Source organism: Eulemur rufifrons, chromosome 1 (assembly GCF_041146395.1).
Source record: "Eulemur rufifrons isolate Redbay chromosome 1, OSU_ERuf_1, whole genome shotgun sequence".
NCBI lineage: Eukaryota > Metazoa > Chordata > Mammalia > Primates > Lemuridae > Eulemur > Eulemur rufifrons.
The window spans coordinates 34374347-34395516 of NC_090983.1; the positions used below are offsets into that span (position 1 = coordinate 34374347).

The 21170-nt window shown below is 37.0% G+C and overlaps 1 protein-coding gene across 1 annotated transcript in view; it reads left to right on the forward strand.

The window, feature by feature from the left end:
• The window catches only part of RFTN2 (raftlin family member 2), a 50520-nt gene continuing 29350 nt past the window's right edge, over nucleotides 1-21170 (forward strand). Inside the window, exons 1-3 of the mRNA XM_069468937.1 lie at nucleotides 1-278; nucleotides 18081-18264; nucleotides 20514-20628. Coding sequence (XP_069325038.1) covers nucleotides 140-278; nucleotides 18081-18264; nucleotides 20514-20628 — 438 coding nt within the window. The 5' untranslated portion in view covers nucleotides 1-139. The remainder of the gene's footprint in view (nucleotides 279-18080; nucleotides 18265-20513; nucleotides 20629-21170) is intronic.

Below are 21170 nucleotides of genomic sequence, written 5' to 3' on the forward strand. Positions count from 1 at the left end.
TTTCTTTTTGGCTATCTATGATTTAGCTGAAAACAAAATCAAAGCAGTTAAGTCTATAACTTTCTTTTTGCAGCTTAAACAACAGAATTTGCTGCTCTCCCTCCCCTTTCCTGCAATTTAATTCCTTACAGATTTTGCCATGGGGTGCGGACTTAGAAAGCTAGAAGACCCTGATGATAGCAGCCCTGGAAAAATATTTTCTACCCTGAAGAGACCGCAAGTGGAAACAAAGACAGAATTTGCTTACGAATATGTATTGCTGGATTTTACACTACAAGGTACTTTTTGCTTCTATTTTATTTGTTAAATGTTTCAAAGATAAGAGACTATTAATTTTTCAAACTGTTGGCTTGTGAAGTTTGAAACTGTTCTTCATAATTAGATTATGTAATCAATCGAACAGTAATGTTTTATCTCTTAATTATATTTTAAAAGATTTTTGTTTTGTTTGCTCCGTTTTGTTGGTAACATGGCTCATATGTACTTTCTAAAATTAGGGAAACTGCTGGGAAATACTCCTTTCATTTTTAAATCAAATATCTATTTATAGAAGGATTTATGAAAAATGTTTGACTTCCAGGACAAATAGCTATAGCCTTAATGACAATTTGTGTTTTGAAAAAGATTTGAAAAGCACAAGAAGGTAGTAGGTAGGAAATATTACTTCCATCATATTGTGGAAGATTGTTTGCTAAGACAATTCTGAGGTTTCCAACTGTGTTAAATTTTTTAATTGTGCTAGTCATTTGATATTTTTGACCAAAATAAACTAGAAGTTTGAAAATTAAAAAAAAAAAAAAGAGTAGCCTCCTGTAAGACACTTCCTTTGCTCGGTGCTCTGTCCCTAACAGCGAAACTCTCTGTTCCAGAAAGTTGGAAACACAAATAAACAAGCCCAGATGGCAGCTCTGTGGAAGGAATGGAGGCGGCTCGACTTCACAAACACTTTGCCTCATTTCTTTTAGAAACTTTAGAGTACTGTACAACTGCATAGACAAAACAGCCTTTGAAAAGAATGACATCTTTAATTGTGGGGTGCTAAAAATGAAATTTAGAGTGTCTTGCTTGCTGTTAAAGCTATCCAGATATTAATATTTTAAGTTCTTATTACTGCAAAGTTATATTTTTTCAATTCTAGTAAGCCACACATTTTATCAGTTCATAGAAAGTTTATACTAACTAAATTATCATGTTTGATATTATCTTAATTTTTCTTCAACTTTTTTGTTAACACAAATTCTCCTTTTTTTTTTTTTTTTTTTTTTTGGTTTTGCTCTGAAAACAGTGCATCTTTGTGCAAGAAGCAAGAACAGCCCATTTTTCTTTGTCAAAAATTAAGTTGGCCAGCAAACAAACTCTATTCCAGGGACATACATAAAATCTGTACATGTACTTTTAACATGTTCACATTCCTATTTTTATCTAAGGCTAAGGCAAAAAAATATTAGTATTCTTGATCTTCTTAATTATGAAAGTTAAAAATGGGTTAAGATAATGCTGATAATCAGAGAAGTAACCAATCGTGAATTTTTTCTATACTATTTAAAAAATCATTTAAGAAAATACTTGTGGTGTGGTACTGTATTCACTCCATTGATTTTCCTTGTCAATTATTTTTTAGGACTAGTTTCTTTAAATCCATAGAACACACACACATGTTCTCCTTAATCCTGAAACCATGTCTATGCATAAAATTTAGATCACAGCCATGTTGATCTATACTTTAATATTTGCCGCACAATCCACCGTAGGATCATAGGGCTTAAAGTAACTTGAAAAGTTGTTCTGATTTGTTTCCTTCCAACAATGTTAATGTCTCAGACAAATTTGTATAAATGCAGTCATCCTTGAATCAGAAAGATCTACGGCTTTATTCAAAAGTCCTTTTGGTTTTGTTATTATCAGAACTCCTTCTTTCTGTAAAAGCAGTATAATTTCTACCTTCCACTCTAGGTGCTTGGAGCAGGTAACAGAGTGTAAGTATGGGCATAGTGTGCAAATGTTAGCACATAAAACAGGCACATCTTTTAAAATTGCACCTGGTTCCTATTTGGTACAGGCGCCCAGTCTCCTGTTGCCCCATTGCACTCCAATTCTTCCACATGCTTTTGTTTTAGTTTTTTTCTGTCTTTGCCTTTGCCTTTGCCTTTGCCATTGCTTCAGAAGCCAGGGCTTTCAACATTAGCCCAGCTCCACAAACCACTTTCCAGATATAGATTCCCTGCTCTTCTTCTGTCGTCTCTGACCTCCAGCTGCCACTCCAGTGTACATAGGGGTGAATGGAGGGTAGTGTAAAACATGCCAGCCTTCTGTTTGGCACTGGAAATTCTGTCCTGGAATTGCTGGAAGGAGTATGGAAGAGTCACACCTCCTGCCTCTCAGAGGTCACCATGGAATGAGCAACCTTTGCAGAAATAAAATGGCCTAGTGACAGCTGTGTGTGCTCATGGCTCATCATGAGCCTGTCTCTTACATTATTTTCCTCAGTTTTTTCCAAATAGAAGCCATGGGACAGAGAGTAAAGTTCCAGTGGGGGCAGGAGCAGGAGACCCTTTGGAAATTCCTACTGCCCTGCCCTGGGTTGTGGTGGTTATAATTATCTTGAACAACTTATTTATTTTCCATTCAATTCCATCTCTCTCTCTCTCCCCACTCCCCAGTTGTACAATTTTACAAGTACACTTCAAATAATGTCACACAAAGTTTCCATGGTGGTGTACTTACTTGAGGACAATGAAACGTTATTTTTGTCTCAATGTAGAATGTCTCAAAGTTATCCCCTTTATTATGAATGAACTCACTTGTCACCTTCTACTCTCTGCCTGTGCTTCCAAAGCTCTACCCGGAACACAAAACAACTTACACCTCCCTTCTGCAATTTCTCCTTCTCCCCCCACCATGTTCCCCACACTTTTTTTCTTTTTGGCCTTTGAGTCATTATTCACATCTACATAGGAGAAATGATAACATAGGCTTTGAGCATGCAAGTCTCTGGAGTCAGTTCCTGGGTCCTGAATCTAGGCTCTGTCACTAAATGTGGCAAATTTGTAAACATTGCTATATTTCAGTTTCCTCACCTGTAAAATGGGGATTCTAGTGGTGCTTACCTCAGAGTTGTTTTAAGGATCAAAGGAGATAATACAAGATGATCTACCTGGGGCTAGGCACAGTGGCTCATGCCTGTAATCCCAACACTTTGGGAGGCCAAGGCAGGAGGATCACTTGAGGCCAGGAGTCTGAGACCAGCCTGGGAAACACAGCAGGACATCGTCTACTACAAAAAGTAAAAAAAAAAAAAAAAATAGCTGGGAGTGGTGGCACATGCCTGTAGTTCCAGCTACTTGAGAAGCTGAGGCAGAAACAGTACTTGAGCCAAAGAGTTCAAGGTTACAGTGAGCTATGGTCGTGCCACTGCACTCCAGCCTGAGTGACAGAGTGAGACCTTATCTCTTTTAAAAAAGGCACTCATTAAGCACTTGATATACTTGGTAAAAGTTAACTGTTACTATCCCTCTTGTGAGAATACCCCCTGTCTCCACAGCTGGGGTAAGACTGGGTATCTTTCCTCCTTTAAACCCAGCTTTTGCAGGAAACTTTTGACCAACCTATTGAGGTCATTAAAATAATTCCTTCGTTCCCTCTCTAGTATATAGTAATTGCCTATTGGTTACTTATATGTTCACTTCAAGGGTTCAACTACAACTTGACAAATGTTTTTGTAGTAGTTCCTACGTACACTGCTGTACCGGGTATCTTAGGGACTATGAAAGAAATAAAAAACATAACTCTTGCTTTCAAGAAACTTAAAGTCTCATCCATGTTAGTTGAATTTTTCTGGAGCCTTTTTACAAGTCTATCAACTGCATAGTGAGCTTTCAGTACAATTTTTGTGATATGTTTTTCTGGGTTATTATAAAGTAATGATTTCTTTCACCATATTATGATAAAGTGACAACTCATTAACAGCGTTCTTTTAACACAAGAGTCCAAATTGCAGCTTTTGACTCTTGCTTATCAGTGAAAATTTGAAATTGTCTAGAGATTTCTTGTAGACTGTCTATGTATATTCACGTATGAGAGTGTATGACATATGTATGAGTGGTTATTATAGAATTTCTTAATGAAAAGTTAAATTAAGTCTGCAAATGATCCAAAAGGGTTAGTTTACCTCCTTGTTCAATCCCAGAAAACAATCTGAATAATAATAGCCTTAGGGATTTTTAGAGCATTTATAGCTTTATGAGTAAAAAGACTTTCTACAATACTAAAAACCCAGCAGAAGGATAGATGGTAGCTTCCTTATTTGAATTTATAGTAGAATTACATATTGAGTAAAATTTTGCTAGCCTCTAGATTGCTTCACTACTGTTAGAAGAATCTTTTTGTCTTTCATCATCACCATTAACAGCAATAGATATATAGTATGTATGTATTCAGTAGAAGATGCTGATTAGTACTAGAAATATAAAGAGGAATGAGACAGTTTCTGCCCTCAAATATCTTATATTCTACTCGGTCAAACTGAACAAGATCATTAAACTCTTCAAAGTCAGGAACTATATCTAATCCATCTTTGTATGCCCTGTGCCTAGCACAGTATTTGGCATATGAGCCATGGTCAGTAAGTTTTGTTGAATGAGTGAATGAAAAATTACAGTACAAGGTACATGCAGAGGAAATAGTGTGCTACAAGATGTGTCAGAAAAAGGAGAAATCAATTTTGAGTAAGATCAGTTGAAACTTGAGTTAGGATTTTAATTGATCCTTGAAGAAAAAGTAGGACTTAGATAAACAGAAAAAGATTAAGAAGTTGAGGCATTTGCAGGGGCTAATGCACAGAGCAGTGAACTAAAGAAGGTTTTGTAGGGGAGAAGCAGAAAATAAGGCTGGAAATAAATGGAATATGAGAAGGTTCTGGCTTACTTAGAGAGTTACTGCTCAATTCTATGTAGGATAAATAGTTGTAAAGGCCTTTTGGCCTTACAGATTCCAGGATTCCTTCCCAGTCAGGGTCTCCTCTACACCCATAGAGATTTAACATGAGATTCCTCTTAAAATTTTCTGCAATTTAATACTTTAAAGTGAGGCCATGTCATCTCTTCTCAGGCTCCTCTATCTGCCCTGAAGCTTCCAGTTTATTTCCAAAGGTGTTTTAATTTGGTAATTCTGTTTTAGACCATGATATAGACATGCGCACCTGCGTCCTCCGTAATATGCCCACAAGTACAAACATTGCTCTGTACCTTTTTTATACATACTTTGAAAAATCCTTTTATATCAATTCTTACAGATGTGCCTTATTCTTCTAACTGCTCCTTACTTTCATGATATGAATATACCATAATTCACTTTTTCTCTTTAAAAAAGTGGTTTTTGAATGAGTAGTTGATAGATGCAAAGAAGTGTTTTAAGAAGATTAATGTAGGGTTGCAGTGAGGAGAGATGGAGGCAAGGGCAAAGTTAGAAGACTGCTTGTAGTGATCAAGGCTAATGGTGACAAGGACCTGCAGGTGACAGGCAGCAACAAGGATGGGATGCCAGGGGTAGATATAACAGATGTTACAAAGGAGGAACTTACTTAGCTTGTGACTGGCTGAATATGAAGGGACAGAAAGAATGAGGAATCCAGGATGACTTCCCAGTTCTGAGCCTGAGTGACTATGGAAATAATGATGCCTTTTACAGGAGGAGGGGCATCCCAAAGGGAGTCGGTGTGTGGTTAAAGAGCAATCCCATTACAGGCATGCATTTAAAGTGGCAATGGCACATCTGGTAGAGGCAGTTACAGATGCACAGCTGAAGGTAGTGATTTCCAGGGGGAACTGAAAGAGATAAAGTCTTTAAGAAAGAGAATGGGGCAGAGCATAAGTATCTTGCACTGAGTTCTTCTGTATAGCCACAATAAGAACAACTCAATAAAAATGACAGAGACTGAAAGTAATCAGGACTGTCTAGTGGAGAGAACACAAGGAAGGGGAGGGTTTCAAAAAGCAAAAAGTGAACTATTTTATTTTATTTTATTTTATTATTTGAGACAGGGTCTTTCTCTGTCTCCCAGCTAGAGTGCAATGGTGTCATCATAACTCACTGCAACCTCAAACTCCTAGGCTCAAGTGATTCTCCTGCCTCAGCTTCCCAAGTAGCTGAGACTACAGCCCCACACCACACCCAGCTAATTTTTTCTATTTTTGGTAGAGACAAAGTGAGACCCTGTCTCTAAAAAAAAAAAAAAATTAGCCAGGCTTGGTGGCGCATGCCTGTAGTCCCAGCTACTCGGGAGGCTGAGACAGGAGGATCGCTTGAGCCCAGGAGTTTGAAGTTGCAGTGAGCTGTAATGACGCCACTACACCCTAGCCAGGGCGACAGAGAAGACGCTGTCTCAAAAGAATAAAAAAATGAATGGGACCTAGGCAAAGGCTTGAATCCAGAATATATAAAATACAACTACAGATCAATAAGGAAAAGACAATGCAACAGAAAAATGGACAAGGAACTGGGACAGGCTGTTCACAAAATCTGAAATCCAAGTGGCCAGTAGACTTATGAAACTGCATGCAGCCTCATTAGTAATCGGAAATATGCATGTTAAAATGTATGTGGGCCAGGCGCGGTGGCTCACGCCTGTAATCCTAGCACTCTGGGAGGCCAAGGAGGGTGGATCGCTCGAGGTCAGGAGTTCGAGACCAGCCTGAGCAAGAGCGAGACCCTGTCTCTACTAAAAATAGAAAGAAATTATATGGCCAACTAAAAATATACAGAGAAAAAATTAGCCGGGCATGGTGGCGCATGCCTGTAGTCTCAGCTACTAGGGAGGCTGAGGCAGTAGGATCGCTTAAGCCCAGGAGTTTGAGATTGCTGTGAGCTAGGCTGACGCCACGGCACTCACTCTAGCCCGGGCAACAAAGTGAGACTCTGTCTCAAAAAAAAAAAAAAAAAAAAAAAAAAAATGTATGTGACAAAACAGGCCCCAGGCCATAGTTTGCCACCCCTACTACAATGCAGTGAGGTGGAGGAGCTACCCAAGATCAATCTTATAGCTTAATGCTCAGTGAAGACAGACACAAAAGTACATGCCATATGATACCCTTTATATAGCTCGAAAAAGCAGCAAACCGAACTATAGTGTTTAGGGCTGCATTCTTGGGTAGTAAACTGCAAATAAGAGCAAGGAAGTGATTATCACAAAAGTTAAGGTAGTACAGAAAGGAAGGAGGGGTTATGATTGGAAGGGGTAGAGACTTCTACCAGAGACTGGGCATTTTCTAAGTTTTGAGTGATAGTGGTCACCCTAGTGTTGGTAGTTTTAAGTATGTTTTGTGCTTTTTTTCTTTTGTATTTTACATTTCTACTCCCATCCTCCCCCCTCAAAAAAGGTAAAAAAAAAAAAAAAAAAAAAGGCAGACCATGTAGAAAGTGAGTAAGGATAAGGCAAACCAGGCTGAAAGACAAAATATACAAATACTCAGAAGTGAGAAAAAATTCTATGGTCTGTCTGGAAACTATGAATGAATAATTTGATCTTTCATGTATCTGCCAGTAATAATGAACTATATAGCTCAGTAGAGTTTTATCGTATTTAAAAACTGCAGTTAAATTACTTCAATTAAATATACTGAGTGAACACAAAGATGGAAGCTTTTATTGAACACATAAAAGATAACACAATTCAGATGTCATTCATATAGTAGTTTATATTTCAGAGTTATTGAAAACATTTTGATAAGTAAATCGTATACTCCTTTTAATATCCATACATTAAATTGCTTAACAATTTATCATAGTCTAAAACCTTTAACCAAGCTCATGTCTGAATTTTTCACAAATTCTGAATTAGTGTGACCCAGATCAATGAAGTTTTACTTTTCTATGGGCAGTAGAGTGTATTGGCTCTGGAGTTATTCTGTCGAGGTTCAATCACAGCCTCACCACTTACTGGCAATTTGGGCAAGTTACCTAGTTCTCTCTTCCTGAGTTTCTTCACCTGAGAATAATGATAATACCTACCTGATAGGATTTTTGTAAGGATTAATTACAAATTGGCATGCACAGCACTTCACATAGTGCCTGGCACAAAAGACACAGTTGGTATAGGTTACTTATTACTTTTTACTATAATTGCTAGATATAATATGGAGATTGACAGTCTATTCCCTTTTGAAAATGTGTTAAAATTACTTACTAGTGTTTGCACATTGTATTTGTATCGGAGGAAACAATGTTTCATAAATATTTCAAAAATATATACCAATCTTCAGACGTAAATTGGTGGAAGGAGCATATGTATGTCTTGAACTATTTTCATAGAGTTGCATCATTAGAGGAAAACTTTTAGCATTGAACAAGTTCTTAGCTTTATACTGGTGTGTGACTTTTTCTATTTTTAAAATTTGATTTTTGTCTATGAAGCTTTTAAGCAAAAGAGCATTAAAAAGTCTGTGATATTTTATTTTAGAAACTATAAGAATAAATAAAAGAATGTTGCTTAACCTTCAGCATGTTTTAATTTTAATAATAAGATCCACTTTGCACAGTTTTCAAAGTAATTGCAAAATGCTTTCTTTCATGAGTTCCTCACAATAGCCTTCTAAGGTATAATAAAGCTTTTTACAAATTATGCAGCATCAATTTAACAGTAACCAACCACACCCATTAAAGCTGTAAACAACACCATTTGTTCCTTCCCCCAAAGAACTGAGAAAGAACTGCTGGTGGTCGGGGAGCTAAGGCGGCTTGCAGCTGCCGCTAACCGCCTGTGCTGGCAAATTCTAGCCAAAGCAACCACCACCTCCCCATTAATTTCCTGTGTTTAAAAAGTAATAGAGCCTCTGATATTACTGCCCCAGTATAAGAATATCAAATCAAATACTTGGCCTGAAACACTGAGCCTACCGAGGAGACATAAGTATTGACTCTCTGAGCACGGATGAAAATTCTTCACTCTATATGCACAGCTCTCCGCTTCTTCACATCTCTGAGTTATGTGTATCAGGTTTGAATACATAACAAGTTCCCAACAGCCCTCCAGTCGCATTTCAGCACAGTTTAAATTTAACATTATTAAGAATTGGGGGAATTACTTGAAAGGAAGTTCTCAACAAAATTCCCACATTTGTTGTTCCTCTTTTTGCTCCTGGCTTTACCTTTCTTGAACGAGGGCGTGCTTATGGCAAATCCCAGTGTCTATTATTTACAGAAGTGTCTCAATAAGGAGGACAACTCGTACCATCCTCATTTTCCCATCCCTACTAATGAGGAAGAATTGGATCCTTTTTCTGCATCCTCAGGGGCCGAGCACAGTCTAAGATGATAGAGGTGGCCCGACCCAGACGTGGGCAGGCTCTGGTCTACAGACTCCCTGGGTTGACCCAGAACAGAAGTTACAAACCAGTGAGACATGGACCGTATTCAGCCTTAAGACAGGTTTTACTCGAGTGTTGCTTTTTAAACCTGGAAGATATTACATAAGAATCTGGTTCTGGGGGAATTTCTTAAAAATTAGAAGATCCAGTGACCTGGGCCACATTCCCACATGGCAGCACTGGGCCCGGGGGTGCTGCAGTCTTTGGATGAGGCTGTGCGTGTTCTCCAGGTCCCGCAGAGAGAGTAGTGTGCCACCTCTCTTTCCACAGAGAAGGACCTTACTTAACAAAGCAACCAACAGTTGTTACAGCACTTACTAGATGCCAGATAATTTCTAGGAACAAATATTAATTTATTTAATCATCCTAACCATATAAAGTGGATTCTATTATGATTCTCATTTTGCAGATGAGGAAACTAAGGCATATGGAATGAATTACCTTCCCAGGCTAGTAGGCAGCAGAGCTGGAATTTGGATCTAGGCAGTCTGGTCCTAGAGTCTCTTTCCTACAGTGATGCTCCATGAGCACCCTGGAGCTCTGTTAATTGACTATGTTAATGTTACATCGAAATTTTCATGCAGATAGTCTTTTAACAAGTACTTGTATTTACCATAATACTTGTCCCCTCTATGCTGGGCACTAAGTATTTATCAAAAGACACAGACCTCCAGATAGCAGAACATGCACACTTGAAACAGTTGAATAATTAAAGCAGTGGGCTCAAAACAAATATGATCTTTATATAAGCTTGTATTAAAATATATGTATTAGTATTGATGTACAGTATATTTTTCTCCCTTTATAACTTTTCTGGATTTCTCAGTTTGTAATTTTTTCTGAAACTGCTGTGTGTGTGTGTGTGTGTGTGTGTGTTTCTTGCATTAACATTTCTTTTGTGTCAAGACTTAAGATAATTCCCTTACTTTACTGAGAGTGCAAAAGATTGTGGATTAGACCAGAAAAGCAAAATTTAGTCCATTGACACAAAATTTCTCTGACATCACCAGAGACGAGGTGTTCCTCAGAAATACATTCTCTACCTGAACAGAAACCTCCTTACGCATCAATTTCATTCTATTATAGGTACCTTCTTGATGATTATTTTAACATGTTACATAACTCTTCCTTAGAAAACCATGTTCTGAAATAATAGAATGAAGGGAGGATGAATTCATTATCATTAACAATTTGGACTAATGGCATATATAAAGCCCTTTAAGTGGCCTCAGACTGTAATATTTTTATAGTTCTTTTATCTAGTTTTGTAATTCATTTTATTCCCTCTAATGTCATCTGTCTCTTTTGCTGTTGTCATTGAGTGCTTGCTACTTCTAATCCAATGGGTCTCCAAGCTTCCACCAAATGACTTGGCATTGGACATGTGATGCTCTTAGGTTGTATACACAGACACAGAATTAAATAATATTGGACCTTACAGACAGAAAGTAGTGTACTCTTTTCAATTCCTTTTAAGCCTTCCAATCAGTTTAGAGTTAATATGTCTTCAGCACCTCTCTAATGGCTAATTTTCCTTTTCAACAAAAAAAGAGACCTGTGCCTCCGAGTTTTTGGCAAATAACAGTATCTAGCTAAAATTCAATAAGTTTTATTTTCATTGTATGTATGTGTATGACAGCTTTCTATTTATGGTAAAGAATTCTAGTTTTATTAAATTCTTTTTGAAATACATTTATTTTGCTTCAAAGGAAAATCAAAAGAAAAATGTAGGGATATGGAAGTACAGGTGGTATTTAGGTATGACCAAAAGTGTGAAAATGTACTCAAATGACAGAAGTTTGGAAAACACGACTCCAGTTCAACAAGCAGTTGATCTTGAAAGGGTTAAGGGTAGGTGGCTCCATGCCTTTCTTAAGGAAAAAGTGGATGGGCTTTTTCATAACTTCTTTTTTGTAAGGTGAGGGGTTATTTGTACTAGATTTTTGAGGTTGCTGGCAGGCTGCTTTCTAGTTAAGTGGAACAAAAATTTCTTTTCCCTCTTTTTTTTTTTTTTTTTTTGCAATTTTTGTTTACCATACAGATAGATATTTTAAAAATGAGCATGTCAGAGCCCAGCTGTGTCCTGCCAACCTTCAGTTTGGATGAATATCCCTCTGTATAACCAACTCTTCCACTGCTTAGTCAGCGTCCCACCTGCCGGCCTCTTCTGTGTGACAGCCCTTCAGATATATCCAGATAGTGTCCTGTGCCTCATGTATTATTTTGCATAGAGTTGAAGGACATCTGGCAAGATTTCCAGGCCCCTCACTATCCTGAGCACTTTCTTTTCAATGTACTCCAGTTTGTTATTATCTGTCTCTAATTTGGCAACTAAATTGAGCACAATTCACTCACTCTTTGAACAGCTAGTAATTGAACGTCTATGTGCTAGGCAATATTCTAAGGTATAGAGATATGGCAGTGAGTATCCCCCTTCCTGCATAGAGTTTTTGTTCTGGTGGGGGAGGCATATATTAAGCAATGTAATTAGGTAAATATACTAGTATAGTCTAATTATTACTATTTATCTAGTGATGGATACTAAAGCAAGGAATATACCAACGATGGTCTACTCAGCACAGAATTCAGTGAGCCTCCTTCTTGTGGAGGCAGCTTTCTTTCAGGTGGCCAGTGATTACATTAGATTAACTGTTAGCTTATGTTAGTTTGTGGTCAGCTGAAGTCCCCAGGGTTTCCCTCTCCTCCATAAATGAACATATATTAAATCACATTTCTCTCATGCTTTGTGTTTTTGGATTTGTTGTTGTTGTTGTCTTTTGTTTTTTGAGACAGGGTCTCGCTCCATTGCTCAGGCTAGAGAGCAGTGGTGTCATCATGACTCCATGATAAGACTCTAAGTCATGGTGTCACCATTACTCTATGACACCATTGATTATAAAATTCACTATTACTTTATGTATCACTAAGAAAGAAAAAATGTACCAATTAAACTGTAACTATTTTCTTATCACTTCGAATTTTAATTTTTAATCTATAGCAAAAACCTCTTTTAGACATTTTTTTAACATGATTCTTTTCCTCTCTTTCTTACATTCATAATAAAAGGAAATTAAGTGAAATAAAGATATTTTTACAAGTTCTTCAAACTCAGGACCTGAGGCTTCTGAATCATTTTTAGACTCAGAGCCCTCATTGCCCCATTTTTCCACATAATATTCTCCTGTGGACTGTCAAGAGAATTGATAACGCTGCATTCCTTAAGAGAATGCTGGCATTTTCTTCCAAGTGGCTGACACCCATTCTGCCAAGTTTGAAACTGGGGTTTTCTTGATATTGCCAAAGGTTATCAATGGAAAGTTTTCAGACAACAGCCAGGACTCATATTCTTTTTTCAAGTGATCCTTGAATTGTTTTGTTTTGTTTTGTTTTGAGACAGGGTCTCACTCTGTTGCCCAGGCTGGAGTGCAGTGGTGTCATCATAGCTCACTGCAACCTCACATTCCTGGCCTCAAGTGATCCTCTTGCCTCGGCCTCCTGAGTAGCTGATCCTTGAATAGTTTATTGACTAAAACCTTAAGCACTGTGAGTTATCCAGTCATGCCACATGAAAAACAACCAACTTCACACATGCAGTGATAACCACATCATAATTACCACCTGGACTGCAGTGTTGTTAAAATGCCAGGAGGACTTCCAAACCAAGGCACATCACTTATTCTTATACTGAATTTTACAATTTACAAAGACACACTGTCACAAAAATGAAATGCTTACCTCCACTCATATATTTTGTTATCAATCTCAGTCTGTGTACTTTTGTGTGTTTCACTTTTGTCAGGTAAATATTTTTGAAATAAGCTTTAAAATTTCCTACACTTTCACTAATTTTTAAGTTTTCATTTTGTAACCTACCTTCCTAGATAATCAAATAAAACTGCCAGGAAATCTGGGTGCAGTGGCTGTAATCCTAGCACTTTGGGAGTGAGGCCAGGAGTTGAAAACCAGCCTGGGCAACAGAGAAATCCTCTCTCTGCAAAAAGTAAAAATAAAAATAAATTAGCCGGGTATGGTGACATTTGTAGTCCTAGTTAATTGGGAGGCTAAGGTAGGAGGATTGCTTGAGCCCAGGAGTTGGAGGGTGCAGGGAGCTATGATAGTGCCACTGCACTCTAGCCTGGGCAACAGAGTGAGACCCTGTTTCAAAAAAAAAAAAAAAAAACTGCTGGGAAAGTATCAAAGTTCTTTATTTTTCTTGCATCATTTTTTGAGGAAGAAGGCAAATACCTTTTTTAACCAACAAAACAGATGCCATTATACTTTTAAAAAATCTTTGACCTGAACATGAGACCTAAAACTATAAAACTTCTAGAAGAAAACATAGAGGAAAACCTTCATGACATTTGATTTGGCAGTGATTTCTTGGTTATGACACCAAAAGCACAGGCATCAAAATCAAAAATAGATGAATGGTACTATATCAAACTTAAAAACTTTGATGCATCAAAGGACACAGTCAAATGAGTGAAAAGTCAACCTATGGAAAAAGAGACAATAATTGCAAATCATATACCTGATAAGGGGTTAATATACAGAATATATAAAGAACTCCTGCAACTCAACAACAAAGAAACAACCCAACTAAAAAATGGGCAAAGGGCTTGAATAGACTTTTCTGCAAAGATGATATACAGTGGGTAGTAAAATATGAAAAGATGCTCAATATCACTAATCACTAGGGAAATGATAATCAAAACCACAATGAGATATCACCTCATACCCCTTAGGACAGCTACTATCAAAAAAAAAAAATAGAAGATAATAAGTGTCAGGGAGAATGTGGAGAAATTGGAACTCTTTGTGCACTGTTGGTGGAGATGTAAAATGGTGAAGCCACTACAGAAAACAATATGAAGTTTACTCAAAAAATTATAATAGAATTGTCATGTGATCCAGCAATCCCATCTCTGGTTATATATTTAAAAAAATCAAAAGCAGGATCTCAAAGAGATATTTGCACACCCATGTTCTTGGTAGCATTATTCACAATGGCAAAGAGATGGAAACACCCCACTTATGGATGGACAGATGAATAGACAAAATGTGGTGTATGCATACAATGGAATATTATTCAGTCTTGAAAAGGAAGGAAATCCTGTTATATGCTACAACATGGATGAACCCTGAAGACATTGTTCTAAGTGAAATGGACCAGTCACAAAAAGACAAATACCCTGTGGTTTCTTTTATATGAGGTATCTAAAGTAGTCAGACTCATAGAAAAAGAAAGTAGAGTGGTGTTCACTAGGATCTAGGGGCAGAGAAAAGTGGATAGTTGTTTAATGGGTATAGAGTTTTAGTTTTGCAAACTAGGAAAGTTCTGGAGATCTGTTTTATAACAATGTGCATATACCTAATACTACTGAACTATACACTAAAAAATAAGATGGTAAATTTCATGTGTTTTATAATAATTTTGATATATATTTAAATACATGTTATATATTAAAATATACAATAAAAAATCTTTGACACATACTCTTGTTATTGGGGTAAAATATGCATGACATAAAATTTACCATTTTAGCCTTTTTTTTTTTGTTTGAGCCAGAGTCTTGCTCTGTCATCTGTGCGAGAGTACAGTAGTGTCATGTAGCTCACAGCAACCTCAAACTCCTGGGCTCAAGCGATCCTCCTGCCTCTGCCTCCCAGTAGCTGGGACTACAGGTGCACACCACCGCACCAGTTAATTTTTCTATTTTTTGTAGAGACGGGGTCTCACCCTTGTTAAGGCTGGCCTCAAACTCCTGAGCTCAAGTGATCCTCCTGCCTCATCCTCCCAGAGTGCTAGGATTACAGGTGTGAGCCACCGTGCCCAGACCATTTTGGCCATTTTTAAGTATACAGTTTAGTGGCATTAAGTACATTCACATTGTTGTGCAGCAATCACCACTATTCATCTCCAGATGACATGTATTCCTTAATGTAATTGCCAAGGTGGCATTATAGGACTGAAATAGTGAAATAATAATAATTACTAACTACTGAGCATCTGGCGAAAATATGGAGTAATAGAAATATTTTCAAATATTCTATGTGTAGTAACAATTTAAATGCCTCTTTGAATTAATTAAGTGCATTTTATATTGGCTTCTATAGTACTACACTATCTGGGATGATGGCAAGGTCACAGAAGACAAACATCATTGAGCTGCCTAAATTGCTCTGAACTCTAACCCAAGGCTCCAGGAGTATAGACTTTTCCCAACCCTGAGTTCTTGATCTCTGGAGTTTCCTTCCAAGCAGTGATGCCGAAGTAGACTAGATGAGGCAACACGAGACCTAACAGTGACTCCAACCACGTTGGCAAGAAAGGCAAGGCCAGCAGTAGCCAGAAATTCTCCCAAGCTCCAGTGACCCTTTTGAATAAAAACCACACTCTTCCCCTTCATTAAATAATTCTGTGTGGTGTAATCTTCTCCCAAATTTCTTCCCATATCTCACTCCACAGTGGAGCTAATTAAACCCTGTGTAGCTCCACCTCTCACCACTTTTTACTTCAACTGCAATGTGGTTTTTCTCGTTGGAATATCATTAAGACATAAGGAACACAAGGTGGAGCCTTATGGTAGGGGCTTCTGAAATGAATATGGCCTTTAACTCTATTTGTTTAGATTCTCACTACGTTCTTGACCACCCTCACTGTTATGATCAAAAGAATTAAAAAACAGTTCCACATCGCTGCCTGTGTTTTTGCCTTGTTTTGTCTCTCTCATACTAGTCCTGGATAACCCGCACAGTTGTTCCTGAACTTACTAACCTACTAGCTAACTTTGATTGCTTTCCCTCTTTTATGCAACAATTTCACCCCTTAATTCCCCTCTGAGCAGTATTTCCAATTTAACGTAAGTGACCCAAGGAACATGCTAGGCATAGACGTGAATAAGGGAGGTCCCTCGCCCTTAAGGAATTCTCAGTCTAACAGCCAAGACAGACATATAAACAGATGACTATAATATCTGATAAGGGCACTAGTAGAAGTATGTGCAGCACAGAGGAAGGAATGATTAACTCAGGCAGGGGAACAGGGAAGGAAATAAAAGCCTGGTGACATGAAACAGTGTGACAGGTTCAGAAACTCCAAGTTTGCTAAAGCGTGACATACAAGTTAGAAGCGGACAAGACTGAAGACTGAATCAATAGGCAGGGCCCAAACTATGAAGATTCTTTTGTATCATGGTAAAGCATTTCCACTTTCTGCAGTGAGCAAAGCAAGATCTATTAAAAGACTGCAATTTTCTCTAAAATTTTGTAGGTTTACATTATAGTTCTAACAATAAGTTTAGGTTATGTTTAATTCCTTAGTCTTAAGAGTTTGTTCCATTTTATTCTGTAGCTTTTCAGTTTGTTTGCTTAGAAATCAGAGTTGGTAGTCAAAATACTAAAGAATAAAACCAAATGAATCACACAACCAAGCAGGGCTGTTTACAAGGAAGCCCAGCTGTTTCTTCAAAGTCCAGGATCATTCTCTTTGTTTTTATTCCTATTCATAATGATGAAGAAAATATATTGTAAGTAAAATATTAGTTTAAATCCAAAAGAGGGTGAAAATTGGAGGAAGTGAATTCATCCTGGCTTATATAGCTTTTCTGTTGAGTGCTTTATTTTAGTTTGAGAAGTTGGCATGAATAGCCACCGATGGTGGGTTTCTGTTCCATCACGTGGGTGTTAATGTAAGGGGAGGAGGTGATTTCCTCTGATCCTTCTTCCTCGTCTGCTTCTGAACCTCCTTCCTGTCCAGACAATCAGCAGCAGTCCTTTACTGGGCATCACTCACCACGGTCGTAAACGGCCAACAGTCAACTATGCCCCTACCTGGAATTAATTTCATGTTTTGTTTCTTAAGAGGTAATCAAATTGCAGGTCTAGTATTTAGATGTCAATTCTTGATTGTTTTCCATAAAATGAGAATAGTGTTACCCCTGGAACATTAAGAGTATTTTCCCAAATAACATACTCTTTTACTATTTTAAGTCTGTACAAGTAGTGCTATTCTATAGTTTCTACAGATTTGTCCTCCTTCAAGGGATGGTTCAGTTGAATGTCAATTTTGGATTTAAAATTCCTCTACATTTAGAATTTTTACTTATTAAAAAGAACTTCTGTATACTTTCATTTTTTCAATTACCTTTACTCAAGCATTTATATCAATGCCGTAAGAAATCATATTTTTAGCTTCCCAGATAAACTTAAAACACAGTGCTCCTAAAAAGTAATTAGAAATAAGAAAGCGCTTGATAATTCCTGCTTAACAAATGCCAATTCTCCCATATTTAATTTTTAGATTGGTATGAATTTTATTTTTAAGAAATTATTCACCTCATCTTGTTCAGAGTCATAAAAATGATTGGCTCTTCAAATTATTGCTTCTCTTATATATGGCTTCAATATCTATTAATAGAAATAATAGTCACTCAAATCAAATCCTAAAAAATAAACCTGATAATTAAAAAAACATGTAAGACGTTGTATTTCTGCTTTAAGACATATTGGTAATATTATATATCTACCAGTTTGTAAAGTCATTTTTCCTTTTTTTCTGAAATGAGTTTAAATATATATATATAATGCATGTTTATATAACTTTATGAGAGATTAAGTCATATGGAGATTTTTTCTATTAGTATCATCAGACACAGATAGAAATACTGTGTAATTCAATCTTATGAATGTGCAAATCTCTCTTTGCTTTTGATACTTCAGCTTCATCAAACCCAGAAGTCATCAAGATAAATTCAATTCTGGATATAGTAACAAAAGTGGAGGACTATTATCTGAAAGGATACATCGTTGGAGCTATTCATCCTGTTATACAACCTGTGGTGCAGCGAAAACACCTCCCTGCAAGTTACCTGTATAGGGTGGTGCTGTCACGCTTGAAATTAAGGTAAGCATGGTGCTCAAGAGAACAGTCATACTAACAGGCAGATGTGAGTGACAGTTTTCTTTGTCTAAAAGAAAAGAAACTTTCAACAAAGTAATGGAGAATAAAGAATAATTGAGGGTTTTAGTTTAAGGCACATTTTCCAGCCGTTTAACCTGGATTGAAGTACAAAAATTTACACCTCCTTCCTTAAAACTCCTGATTGATTTTAGCTTCTTACAAATAGGTACTAGGTGAGGATGTCAGTGAACAAAGGGAAAGCAAAATAGACTCGAGAGGCACCTGGAAGCTCCTGTAGCAACTTCAGCAGATGAGAGAGTAGCAGTTGCCTGCAGGTACTATCACTGGGTTGAAAGTGCTGACCAGACCCACGAGGTCCACTTTCACTGTCCTATATTGTTTTATTAATAGTGGCAACAGAAATTATCTCTACATTCTAAAACTTTTAACAGCAGAAAGACCTACTACACCAAGTTCTCCATATTGAATAGATCTCTTGTCAGCTTTTTCCCCAAAATAGGATTTAAAAGCCACCCATTGTGGTTTTTTGAATTTTAATTGCTACTTTTCCAAACAGTACTGAAATCATTTTTGCCAACCTAGATTATAAATTTATAGCTTTCATGGTAAAATACGGTTGCTCTTTCCAAGGGAAGAATGAAAATAACTAGGCTAATGTCTTATATTAACACATTAAATTTGTGTGTGGGTTTTGGGGGGGGAGGGAACGTTGGTTTTTTTATTTGTTTGGTTTTTTTTTTTGTTTTTTTTGTTTTTTTTGAGACAAGGTCTTGCTCTGTCACCTGGGCTAGAGTGCAGTGGTATCATCATAGCTCACTGCAACCTCGAACTCCCGGACTTGAGTGATCCTCCTGCCTTAGCCTCCCACATAGCTAGGACTACAGGCACATGCCACTATGCCCAGCTAATTTTTCTATTTTTTATAGAGACGAAGTCTCACTCTTGCTCAGGTTGGTCTCGAACGCCCAGCCTCAAGTGATCCCCCCACCTTGGCTTCCCAAAGTGCTAGGATTACAGGAGTGAGCCACCAAGCCCAGCCTTAACATACTAAATTTTTTTATACAACTCTTCAACTATAATCATACATTACTTAATGATGGGGATACAGTCAGAGAAATGCATCCTTAGGTGATTTTATCATTGTCTCAACATCATAGAGCCTATTTACACAAATCTAGATAGTGTAGCCTACTACACACCTAGGCTGTATCATATAGCCTATTGCTCCTAGGCTACAAACCTGTACAGTGTGTTACTGTACTGAATACTGTAGGCAATAGTAACACAATGGTAAGTATTTGTTCATTTAAACATACCTAAACATAGAAATGGTGCAGTAAAAATACAGTATTATAATCTTACGGGACCATCATATATGTGCTCCATCTTTGATGAAAACATTGTTATACAGCACATGATTGTATATCAAAACCATCTCAAAGACCAAGGTAAAAATTGTGTTTTCTCTTTATAGTGATGGATCAAAAATAATCACTTTAACTATGAAAGAGCTAAGCAGAGAAGGAAAAATGAAATAAAAGGAAAACTGAGAAAATAGGAAAATTGAAAAAAAAAAGGGGGGGCCTTAAACAATTCCAGGTGTGTTTTTAAGGGACACTGTCCGCTACATATTGGCAGGGTGTATACAGGCTTCAGCTGGCACTAGAATAGGGAGCTTCATCAGATACTTACCAGTTCAAGCATTACTAAACAAATATGACATTTTTGCACAGTAGCAGTGCTTATGTCCTAATTATTAATTCAAATCTTATCAACCATGTGTAAATTATCTTTTCTGCTTTCAGAATTACTTCAAATAGACTTAGCAGTGCCCTGACAAGGCTAAGAATAAGTAAGGAAAAAAGATCAGAAAAAAAGAAAAAGGAAAAAGAGGACTATTTATCTGCATTTAAATAGAATTTTCACTTGTGTTCATGACAATGATCTAAAACTATTTCTCATAATTTTCATTAAAACAACAGACATGAAGCTTTTCTTTCTTTTTAAATTAGAAATTAAGTTAATAGAAGTTTAAATTTAGGAAATTTAAGTTAATACAAGTTATTGTGTGTTTCGTATATTTTTATATAAAAAGATAGCCATCAGGCTTGAAATAACAAAGCACGATTGCCTTGACCTTATTTGTGAGTTGCTTACTCATTTTCACATGAGCATATTAGCTGAAAATCAGCAGTTGGCCTCCAACCATGAATATATTCTCTCTGTTACAGCCCGAAACATTCAGCAGCGCCCAGTGGACAAAGACGCCCAAGGCTTCTGATTGAGGAATGTCCTCTAATTTATGAAACACAAACAAATGACATAGCAAAAGAACTGATAGAAAAGGTAATTAATGTATGCGTTTTTCATGGGATATTGAGAAACATTTGGTATTTCTTCTTCATCAATTTCCTTTTTTACTTAAAAAGAATAGGGAAATGACAGGTGACTTTTTCTGCCAGAATTTAAAACATATGGAAGCACTGGTACCAAATTATTCAAGGTTAAAAATAGAAATACAGGCCAACGAAACGGAATGAAGATGCCCAGAAATAAATTTAAACATATCTAATAAGTTTAATAACAAACCCGATGGAATAAAATGGAGGAACAACCATTACTTAATGAATGCTGTTGGGAAAGTGGGCAATTGTCCTGCAGAAAATTGATTCCACACATTTCAGATGAGATAAAGAGGTAATTTTTTTAAAATATAAAAATTCCAAGTGAAAATGGAAAAGTAAACATATTCAATTATGAATAGATCAAGGCGTTTGAGTATATAAATATAACATGTACTAGGAAAATGAGCTTAAAAAAACATCAAGGGGAAATCTGCAACAGATGTGTCCTATGGGAGATTCATTTGCAGAATATACAGGATAGGA